The sequence below is a fragment of the Phaethon lepturus genome, unplaced genomic scaffold (assembly GCF_000687285.1).
Source record: "Phaethon lepturus isolate BGI_N335 unplaced genomic scaffold, ASM68728v1 scaffold8715, whole genome shotgun sequence".
Classification (NCBI taxonomy): domain Eukaryota; kingdom Metazoa; phylum Chordata; class Aves; order Phaethontiformes; family Phaethontidae; genus Phaethon; species Phaethon lepturus.
Genome location: NW_010541145.1, coordinates 1 through 12,137, shown reverse-complemented (window position 1 = coordinate 12,137; position 12,137 = coordinate 1). Strand labels below are relative to the sequence as shown.

Genomic DNA, 12,137 nt, shown 5'->3' with positions numbered 1-12,137 from the left:
TCGCTCTGAGGGGAGGTCTGGGCGTAGGAGCGGCCCGTGAAAATACCTGTTCTCTTCGTTTATTTAGCCCGCTCCTCACGTAACGTGAACGTGTTTCGCTTGTTACATTATTTCCTTTGCGTAGTGGTCAGGTGGAGACTCGAGTTCTGACAGGAAGATTTTATTAGCTGGTGATGTTCTCCCTCGCTGCTAAGGCGGTTATGTTCACTTTTGCTGTGAGTGGTATCTAATATAGTCCCACAACATATCTTTAATCGTTTAAATAGTTGTGTTTGTGTATTGGTTTTACTATTTTGAGCAGTGGTTAATCGTGATAGCTACTTAAGTAGCTATTAATTTAGCAAATCTGCGACGGAGAAAAGGGTTTTGGTTACAGTTGGTCTGCTGCTGGACTCCACTCGGAGTTGGAACACTGAGACTACTAATGGTATGTACTTAAACATCGTAGTCGCTGGTGAGTGATGACAATGTGGAAATTCAAAACAGGCAAGAAAGAAAATACCTGTTGGTTAGGAACTGTGTTATATATTTGCACCAAAGGGTTGACTGTGGGAATTAATGCAATTAAACGTATTTATATTTTAATGCATTCCTGGGAACGTCTGCCACACTGTCATTTTAATTTTTCTGAGAGGGTAACACACAAAACTTCTTTAATTCAAGAAGAACCTTGGGTTTATTTCTTTGCTTAAACTCAATATTGATTCAGATGCAGCTTGGAATTTCCATTAAGTGTTCTGGGGCTTACACCCCACTCCTAGTATCTTACACTGGTGTGATTTTAATGACATTCAAATAATTATAATCCTTATTTATCAAAAAACTTTTTTTCATGGACCAAGATGCATATTGTATTTTCACTACAGTTATGAACTGTTTTTTCTTTCATGATCAATGGGTGCCATATTTCCCAGTGAGGTAAAAACACATCAACAGTTCTTGGCTTTGGTGACAGGACTGATAGTAGTACACAATACTGCAATAGCTAAGTCTTTTCCTGAAGATGCCTACAGCAGATGGTATTTAGAAAGGACAGATATCTTGAATGTGGTGGGGTAGGGATTTTGTTTGTTTGTGTGGTGTTTTTTTTTTAATGTGTGAGTGCACCTCTCTAGTTTGGGTGCTTATTATAAGAATAACCTTGAATTCATTAATTTCTTTAGAATATGTTGCTAAGAATAGTCAAATGAAGAGAAACTAAAATACGTGATGCTGGCTCTCATTTCTATTTCCCTTTATTTGTAGCTGATTGCTATGATTACTGAGGTTTTATGTAACTGGCTTGCTGCTTTGCAAAATGAATGTATTTTAGAAGCATATGAAGTTTCAGTCTTAAAATAATCCCTGAAAAATTATTTGGATCAGTTTAACTGTATGCATCTTTTACGGATTTTTACAGAAATTTATGATACTGCATTCCTCTCAAAAGTAGAGTGCCAATGGAAACACATGTACTAGCAGTCATCTACTGACAATACGATAATGGAATTTGCTATATTTTAATACATTTATATTCTTATTTTTGAGGGCTGAACTACACAGCACCAGGTGTTTACACTGGTAAGCTGCTATAACAGATGTAATTATATAAATATATATGGGATTTTATCTGTTTGAGATCTGTAAAACTGTTAAAACCGTATGTAAGTAAATATTATTTCAAAATTGTATGCAACAGTAGTTAACAAGAGCAAACTCTTGTCAGTTTTTGAAACTGAACTTTAACAGCTGTGGTGAAGCAGCCCTGATGTCACCTCTCTGGTGGTGTGATCTCACCCGCAAAATAAATGGCGATGGTCTTTGTTCACTGCAGTGTTACAGACAGTGGCTTACGTACCTGATTTGTCTGATCTTACTGAAGACTGAGTAAAAGTGGAAAGGAAACAAATCTTCTACGCATTGTGTTCTTCATATATTACCTAAAATTAAGAATATTTACTCCCTTATTTTTGTGATAGATATCTGCAATTAAGTTTTCAGAGAATAGCATTTGTGTAAGAGCGACAGGATTTTTTTGGTATGTATAATACAAAACAGTGTATCAGACTTAAATTCTGTACATTATATGTTTATCATAGAATGCATAGAATGTGACTTTCGTTATTTGACATACAGAACCTAATCTTTACTAGATTTTGTACATCTTCTAGGAGTATGTTTTTTTAAAAATTAGCAATTGCGTATTTATTTTTAGATGTTTATAAGAAAAAATTGCTTAGTAATGTTTAAAGAATTAGCACTTTCTTACAAAATGAGTTTGCCACTGGTTTTGAAAAATACTCTAAACGAGTGCTCCGACCTTTTTATCAGGCCTTTGATGAATAGTTTATTGGATTGTCCAACAAATCAATACAGTTCAAAGAACAAAGGCAAGTAGTTTACATCTCACAGGTATTGCAAAATGACACACTTTGGTTAGGAAAGTATGTTTACAAAAGCCTTGTGACTATACCTTTTAGTAATATTATACATCAAAACAACGGTCATGTAAAGATTATGTTAAAATAATGGGGTCTTCATATTAATAGTTTGAAAAATGTATCTTCTGTGAAATTTTTAGTGAGTCTGAAGTTCAGTATTAAATGACAGTCTGTATAATTACACATTCTGAAGTATCTTGCTAGACAAATAGAGGACTTAAACCAGAAACATTATGGTTCTACTTTGCAAAGGGAGAAATTAGGTTGGTGCGGAGGAGTGCTGTGAAGCCACAGGGTAGGTAATTCTGTCTGGCGTGTACTAGTAGGAATACAGAACATTTGGATATCAAGTCAGAAAGTGCGTTAAAGCCGTCACTGTCTTTTTTTGATACAAATTAATGGTACATACAAAAAGAACACTGAATTTAGGAAATTGAAGTAGCAGGTATCTTCTTGATCATTAATGCATTAGCTTCCATTTTTCAATTCCAGAAGAGAAAAAAAACAGATGAATTTGCCTTTAATGTACAGTCAGAACCAATTTTGTCTGTCTACCTGTCTGTGTTTACATCAGGTCACTAGTCAGCATCTTCATCTATAACACTGGTACAGTTTAAGCATCTCAGAGAGCACAGGAATATGATATTATAAAATGGCTTTACAGGCCAAAGCCTGTGCAAATCAAACGACTCTGCATAATCAACTAATCTGTGCTGCGCACACTTACATGGCTGCAGGAGAACAGGTTGCCATCACGCTGCGAATTGTTCGCAGTGTTCCTGCATGACCGCGTGCCTGTGGTAAGCTCTTCTCACCACACCTAGTGATGATAAGTTTGGACTTTACTGTGAGACTTGGCTCTTTCACCTGAAACTTAAATCACTGTACGTATTATGGGACACGTGTCTGAATTTAGAATGTTTCTCTGCAAGGCACCATTTGACCATATCTATATGAATATATAAGAAGTCATTAAGATTGCTCTGAAACTGAGCGCCCAGTAGGTTTGTGTTTCATATTCTACAGCAACATATTTTTCAAGTATCTGCACTGACTAATCTTTTGTAAAGAGAGAAAAAAAGTCTTCAATCTACAATTAATAAAACTTAATATAATTTAAAAATAATGTATTTAATCAAATTAACTTTTCACAAAAATAAGGTGAATTTCTTTTAATATTTATTGCTGTAGGGTTTTTGTTTTGTTTTGGAAGAAGATCCTGTTAAAAAGATTGAAGCAGCAGTGAATGGTTCAGGAAGACTAGTCAGAGCAGTAGTGGAAAAAAGGTTATGACATGAAATTAAAACCTAAAACTAGCTAATTCCTGAAAAAAGGAATAAGAGGTTTTATGCATTCATAGAAAAACTAATGATTCTGCATAAATTTAAGATTCTGTAGGGTATTTCTTAACCCAGAAATTTCCCCTGCCTATTCCTTTAATTTACTTACAGGAATTCTCCTACCCATGCTTTGTTTTACATGGGGGGGGGGGAAACCCCAACAGGGCAACTTAGTGTAAAGGTATATGATTTCCAGAAATTTGAAGACTTAAACAAGTAGAACTCTTTTTGAAAATTTCCTTTAGGAAGTATTTTGAGAAAATAAAACCTATGCAGTTATTGAAAATAAAATTGCATGTTCACTGAACTACGTACAACATCAGCAAAAATAACATAAAATGAGAAAATGTATTATAGATATAATAATGAATGGTAGTTATGTAATTTATTTTTTCAGGAAGTAGCTACTTCCAATACTTTTATACATACATAATCACATTTTGAGGATTGTGATATATTATTGGATTTTAAACATTCCACTGAAATATCTCATTGATCATTCTATGATAAAAGATTTAATTTTTTTGTTACGTTTCCCACCACCTTTCCTATTATTGTGTTTCAGTTATTGGGGAAAAAAAAAATACCCATTTTTTATTCTAAAGTGCTGTTTTTCTAAGGAATGTGAACATTTATCTGTTTTTCACTTGCAGAGAGAAAAGCAAAGCACGTTTGTGTTCCTTGGGTCTTTCTGTTTCCTCCTTGAAAACCTAGAAGGGAAGCGCTCTGTTCTCTTTCTGAAGCAAACATGATTGATGATCTGTCACAGGATATACGATATGACAGGAAGGCAACTTAACGGGAAAAAAAGTCTCATGAATACACTTGTCCATTTTGGTAGATGAATTGGTAAACATAGATGAAGGCTAAAGCTGCAGAGGTACAGCTGCACCTCTGCTGCAGTAAGCGGCGAAACCCACTTCCCTTTAGAGGAGGAACTTTGGAACTGTTGCTGCTTAAATCAGTTTGTCAAGCTAACTTTCTAAATGTACCTTTTGCACGGGGCTGAACAAAGAGTGGTGATAACCACAGTGGTGCTGATCAGTAGCTGCCACTTCTTGTTTTCAGAAATAGCGAAGTCTCTACTCAGATTATTTTTTTTAGTCAAATTCAAATCACTGTGCTTTTTCAGTAATTTAACCCTTCTTAAATAGTAGTTACGCTACCAATAACTTTGGTCACAAATGAATAAAAGACCATGTATACTATAGTGAATGAGTAAAATTATGCTTCTGACCTGGAGGAGGGCAATGTAGCCCTACTAAAAAAAAAAAAACAAAACCCGCACCAAAACCTGAGAAAAACAAACTAAAAAAAACCCCACAACAACCAACCAAAACAGAAAAAAAATGCAGAGTGCACTACTCTCATGAGGTTGTCTGTTTTTGTCTGCCACACTGGCACTGATTTATACAGGAAACCATCTTTAGTCTTCCATAGTTTAGAGGAAGACAGGGCTATTACAAGTCATCCTTTTTATAGAAGGACATGAGGCAATACCAGGATTTAAGTTTGCCAAACTCTACTTCACACCACAAACATTAGTGCTTATTCTTGCACCACTGAGATGTAACTGATTTAACTGGTAGAAAAAAACATGTTTTTCCCTTTCTAAGTAATAATCCTGATGGCTGCTTGTCACCAGATTAGATTGTGCTTCGTGTTTAATCAGTATTGTCTGCCACATCTTTAACCTTAACGTTAATGATGAAGTCAAAAAAAGGAAACTTTAACTGAAGGAGAGGATGAATGATAAATGTTATGTGCATGAAAACATTACAAATTTGTTAATTCTCCACAGAATACTTTACTAGCTGAATACCTTTTGCTAAAACTGAATTCAAATCCAAGTAGCTTTTAACTTTTTTTTAACTGTTCAGCTTTTGAATAGTCACTCTCCTGGTTATATTGAGGAAAAAAGATAACTTTAATATATGTTTTAAAAATTAGGATTTAGTGAAAAACTTACTTGTCTAAAAGCATAAGATGTGATACTTGAACTAGTAAATCTATCCAAGTATCTGCAATTACTTGTTTGACATTTGCAAATGCTGAAAATAAGAATGTCTTCACAATGCCTCAGGATCCAAGAATGATCCGTTCCTCACCATGCCTAGTCTTGTCCCAAGAGATGAGATAAATCCAACAGGTTCTCAAACTTCGATTTTCTAAGACAAAGACCATTATACTCCAACCAGCAAGGGAAGAAAATTACTAGCTGCAGCTGTGGATCTCAGTGACCTGGCTATGAGAAAGACAGTAAGAACCAATCCAATTCACTCCAGAATTACTGTAGTAGGAGTGGATATATTAGTAAAAATTTATACTCCATTCTGCCTGACATAACTCTATTGCCAGAAGCACAGAGAATGTGGATTTGCCCTTATTGTGACCCAGTATTTGCTAATATGTTTTAACAAATAAGAATTCCAGTGCTTACAGGTATTACTTTCAAGGGATTTTCCCTCTGTAGCAGTTGTCTATCGCTGGATGCCTTGAACTTTTGTTACTGCTAGAACAGAGGGGAAAAAATGAAAAGGCACGGTCATGTGCTTGCTGTTAAATGCTTATCTGTACCAGGTCATTTCAGCAAGATTTATTAGACTTATTCATAATGTGCTGTATGTTTTATTTTTTGATATCCCAGATAAGCCTGCTGTAATAGTTTACTAACTTCTAAGATAACCAACTTTTTCTTTTGTTTTCAGATACTGAATTTTCTGTGTCTTAGGTAGCTCACTATTTTCAGTATGTTAAAAACACAGTGATCAGTTCTCACTTCAACATGTTTAGCTCTCCACAAGTTAATCATTGCATTGCTTAAATAAAAATACTCAGTACTGAGGGTTACTTGCAACTTTTTATAGTTTATTAATCAAAATACCATGTGAAGAGAAATAAATTACAAACATTGAAATGGCTATGGTAATCTGTTTAATAAACGAAGTAAGACAAAATATTAAATATTTGTAAGAAATCCAAAATAGCAAAATATTTTACTTTAAATTGTAATGTAAAAAAATAACTCTGATTCCATTCTGTATTTATCCTTCTAAAAGAATCAGAATTTTGTTGCTAATATGAACCATTAACTCAAGTCCCTGTTAAATTACAGTTAAGTTGGAAAGTTCTGGAAGGTCAACCCAACATGTCAACCAGAAGTAATTCTGTAACAAAAGAACAGAATTCAAACAAATTTAATTATTTTGCTTAAATTAAAAATCACAATACCACTATCACACAGTCAGTCAGGTGTCTGCCTTAGTCAGACATGGTGAACAAAGCACGGAAAGCAACACAGACTTTTTTGTAACAGCAAATGAACAGAACAAACCCAGCGATCACATGCTCAGTTCTCTGTTCACAGGAAAACAAAGTTGTTATGCTGAATTTTTATTATGCTTAGCTAGTATATAGACTATGGAAAATTGTATCAAGCAGTGACTTATTGTGAGGGCAACCTTAGTGTTTGGGTTTCCAACAGGTATGAAGAATCACAACATAAAAAGAAAGGGCTCAGTTCTGCAAAGTATTTTTGCATCATCATGTTGATCTAAAGGAAAGGTAAAAGTGCTTAGCGATTTGCAGCACTGCACTGCAGTCAAGTAACAAAACTCCCACAAACTGTATTCTAATTTATTATATTATTTTAATGAGGCCCGAGCCTCAAAGTGCTCTAAGATAAATTTAATTCCTGATTCCGAGTGTCATTGTAACCTCTGAACAAATCTAACAGCACAAAATAATTAAAAAAAAAAAGTTACATTTCTGTCTGAAAATATTTTATCCAGCAATGTAAGTAACATGAACATCATGAACATTTGCTCTTTTTTTTCCTCTGCTTGTTTGCCTGTGCGTGTGACAATGCTTCATGCAATGGTTTTTATGTGTGTGCAGGTTTAAGATCTGCCCCATATGAAATGTACAACAGGAGACTAATTATGGTAGTAGAACGGTGGTGTGCGTGTGGCTTGTGCTGGCACAATGCTGAGAAATATTTTAAATAGAAACCTCATCTACCTCAGAAAAAAGTCATGCAATTGTCTTTTTAAGTCGGGTATCTTAACATGGGTATAAACTCCACTCACATAGACATTATTCAGCATCTTTCCAAAGATTTTAGTTGGCTGCTCTATACAATGGACAAATGCTTAAAATTGAACTAAAGACATCACCTTGTTCTGAGAAGCTGACCCTGGGTGAAGAGGAAACGGCAGCCTCGAGCTGGGACCTTTGTAGTGTCCCTTCCCCTTTCGTAACTACCCTGAAGAAGGTGGCTGCTGTTGGCTCTGTTTTCCTCACTCCTGTTCTATGTACAGGACCACGCTACTTAATGAAACAGTCTGTGGAGAATTTTTATTTTGGATGTTAAGGAAAGGAGACATTAAAAGATTTCTTAATTAAATCAAGCCAGCTTCACTGCAAGTGGAGAAATACAGGGCAAATTTTCTTTCTGAGGAAGGCAAGACTGAAAAGACTGAACACTTATTCCCTAGGGTAATAAAATGCTGGATACATCTAAAAATTTATCTGCCTTCAGTTCAGACCAAAGTATTTTGGAGTACAATGACTGAAAATTAACTTTTTTTTTTTACTCTTATATAGAATAAAACCAAAACATTTGGAAAGAAGATTCTTGAGAACAAAAATGACTGCTGTAATCATCAGCACGGGTTTTCCAGTTGCCATCGTGTCTGAACTTTTCCGAACCCAAGGCTAATAGGATCTCACCAGAATCCCAAAAAGACGCACCAAATCAGCAACAGCACAGAACGGACTGCTCCCACCTTCCTCCGGACCACAAGTACTATGATGCAGTGCTCCCTCTTACTCTGAGAAGCTGATGTTTAGAGTGAGACGCTCCACTCGCTGCTTGGATTTGCCATCTCTGTCAGCACACCATCCTCCTCAGTGCCGTGGAAAAGAAGGTGCTGATGAGTTGCAGTTTGCTTGCCCTCTGCCCCTTCATGGAGCCTTGTTACTCAGTGAAATGTGCTTCTCTGGGCTTCTTGTGTTAGCCCTAGCAGTCTGAATCTCTCCGCTGGAGGAGTGGCAAAGTAGGCTTTTTGTTCCTCCGAGTACCTTTCCTTCACTTCAATTATGTCCCTGTAGCGGCCGTCCTGCCAGTGGAAATTGAATTGCTCCAGCAACTCAATTCTTTTTTCCTCTGTGCTCACACAGTCAACAGGGGCAGACTGTTCCAGGAACGGTACCTGAATATCTGGGAACAGGAGGAGACCCCGGATAGCAAACCAGCCGCCATACTTGGGGTGGATACATACACCATAGATCTTCTGGAAGAAAAAAAAGAAGGATCTAGGATGTCTCATTTTATTTCTAGTTATGGTTAGAGTTCAAAGCATCGAGGTTTGATGCAACTTCTCACACTCCTAGCCCTTCTGCTACACAGTGAAGAAAGGAAAGCTCTTTCCTGAACATGTGGCTTGGAGCATTACATTTAATTTCCATTCTCCTGTGCCCACACACATGACCCTGTAGTGTGGGGAGAGGTCCCTTTCTGAAAATCTAAACAGTGCAATTTTTTTTTTCTATTTATAATGCTCCAAGCAATGGGTCTTCTTTTACACTGAAATTTGTTCTCCTGTCTAAGGAGGTTTAATAGATCAAGATATTATTCTCCAGGTATGTATCTCCCTACCACCCCAAAGAAGCTTTCCTGTCTGAAACAGTTTACGCATCTATATGTGATCCGGACTTTGTATATTCCTCCAAGAAGAACTAGTGAGTAAACAATAGTTGTACAGTCCAGTGATTACAGTTTGGTTGTTCTTCCCACATTGTGTTTTTGCCTCACCTTTTTCCCCCAAGGATCAAGCTTCACATCCTTCCTTTGGTAGTAATATGCGGCTCCAGCAACGTGAGCGGCTGTCTGCGCCAAGAATTTGGGTTTTCGGCTTGGCAGGATCTCGTAATCAAAGATGACATCTACCTTCTGGTCAGGGAATTTCTGGGAAAATTAAAAAAACCCAAAACAGCCCAGGCTTATGAAAAAAGATTTGCCTCTACAGAAATGCTGGATCCTAACAACTCGGGCACATGTGATGCCTGCAGATTTCCACATCCTGCTACTGAAATCAGCATGCTTGTGGCCTTGGATTTTCAAACTATGACTGTAAAGCACCCTACATAGCTACAGGTTGTAATGGCAGAGACAGAATATGCAAGTAAAGCAGGTCAACAGCCTGTTGATGCTCTTAGTAAGAATTACCATTGTGAATAATGCTTTACCCTTCTACAAACCAAGGGCGGGAACCTGTAAGGCTTTGTCTACTGCTCAGCCCAGCTGGTTATATGCCACAATAGTACAAGGAATCAGTATTTCAGGTTCTTACCTCCTTCACACGTGACAAATGATGAGAAACACACTGATCCACGGGATCCCTGATTATTTTTAACCGTTCTTTGTTCACAAAAGGCTTAAGAGCTTTGTCAAACATTGAAGGCATGCTGAGGACCACGAAGGCCAGTGTGTCATCTGCGTAGGGGAGGTGAAAGGCTGGCTGGAGAATAGCATTGTACCATCCAACCTTTGGCAAAGAAAAACAAATCTCCATTAAAACAGGGACACCACTCTTTTGCTAGTGGGCATGCAGAAATTTTTAAAAGTGGAAGGAAGTGTAGCCATCTTCATTTGCAACCCAGATATGCAGCCTGCCTAGTGCCTTCCATTCAAACCAAGTTGTTTTGCATACTGGGATTTACAGTTTCTGGAAGCTGTACTGTGAGCTGTATGTGAGAGATAAGAATCATCCACTGCATTCAGCTCAAGAGACTGGCCTTTATCCAGCTCTGCTCAGAAACTGTAGAGGAAAGTATAAGCAACCTGTCTTGCCAATGCAAATCAGATGTTTTGGTTTAGATAAAGCTTTTACAGTTTTTTTTCTCATCTTTGGCCAGAAAGAAACTGGTACTTGTGTTTTGCTCATGTGACAAGTTGCATAGGAAACATTTATGTGTGAAAATGAAGGATGTAAAGCTCCCAGCAGTGCTAAAATCCCCCAGAACCATCACCCATAGAGCGTGGATTGTGACACAGCCACATTCTGGTATTTGTTTTCAGGGCTAGATGTGTTGCAACACACTCCAGAAATGAGGGATCAAGTCAGGGCAGCAGTTAAGACCAAGGGGACAGGACTCAGACCAGCAACCGCCAAGCAGGAGGAAGTAATGGCCAAAAAGCCCTGCAACTCCTCTACTAATGTACTACACCATAACATCAGTCTTTTTACAGGTTATGACAACCCCAACTCTCCTGGGATGCCATAAAGACCAGGTCTAACATTCAGAGAGATGTCAAGTAACATAACTTTAATATTTAGTCTGAAAATGCAAAATACTGGTCACCTCTAAATATCAGTGAAATTAATCTGAAAGTGACTTTATAGGTGACAGTGCCAGCCAGACCTGCCCATATGGAAACACAGAATGAAAACTAAGCTTACATTCTTATATCAAAAGTAAGATGTAAAAGTTTAATCAGTTTTGTGGCTCTTGTTTAAGATGCTGAATCAATGTTACAAGAAATTACAAAGATGTGAATCTAAGGTTTGTTAATTTCCCAGTTTATATCAGTCAATACACCAGAGCTAGCTGTATAAATAAATCTAGGAAGAGATGCAGCGTCCTAAGGTTTCCCTCTGGTAGTTGCAGCCCTTTTGATCTGGCTTCTGCCCCTAATTCTGCTGCTGTGTTTTAGGAAAGTAGTGTTAAAATCTTCTCCAAATTCTGGAGATTTCACTCCTGTCAGTGCCTCATTCCCTTTTACTTTCTGTCAAGAATATATCAGCAAATACAACATTCCCCAAGGAGCAGAAGGTCAGATTTATCGTAAATTGATTTGCATTTGATATTGTAGATTGATTTACTGCAGGTTGCTGCTGGGGTGGGTGAAGACGGAACCCCCAGGTTTTGGTGGAAACTGAGCGTACACAGTTCAATCCAGGGGACAGTGGGAGGCCCCCTTCAGTGGCCAAAACGAGCCGTGCGTCAGCAGGCCATTTACAAGCGGGTGAGGTCGTCTGCACTTTAATATACAGGCGTTCCTACATGTAGATTAAAATTTAAGCTTGTTTACAGGACTTTACTCTCTGCTGGTCTTTATTTAACTCTCCTGACCGTAACCAATGCAAAGGTCCTGAGCAAACCTCTAGTTCAGCTGATGCTCCCCCGGTGCCAAGGCACAGCAATGACCTTGATCCGTTTTACCGGGCAGACTAATCGGCTCGCTCACGCTTTTTCCTTACGAGCACTTCCAGCCCGCGAAGTGCTTGCGCCAAGGCCAGGGCCCGGCCCGCGGACGGCAGGTCCGCATTCCCCCGAAGCAACGGCTGCCCCCTTTGCCCACCCCGCGCCGGGG

General features: G+C 38.0%; 1 protein-coding gene across 1 annotated transcript; it reads right to left on the bottom strand.

The window, feature by feature from the left end:
* Positions 1-8,742: 8,742 nt before the first annotated feature.
* MMACHC (methylmalonic aciduria (cobalamin deficiency) cblC type, with homocystinuria) lies at positions 8,743-10,335 on the bottom strand. The gene is made up of 3 exons (XM_010287641.1): positions 10,114-10,335; positions 9,576-9,728; positions 8,743-9,054 (listed from the first exon to the last, which is right to left on the bottom strand). The coding sequence occupies exons 1-3, from the start codon at positions 10,333-10,335 to the stop codon at positions 8,743-8,745; spliced, it is 687 nt and encodes a 228-aa protein (XP_010285943.1).
* Between the last annotated feature and the right edge of the window lie 1,802 nt (positions 10,336-12,137).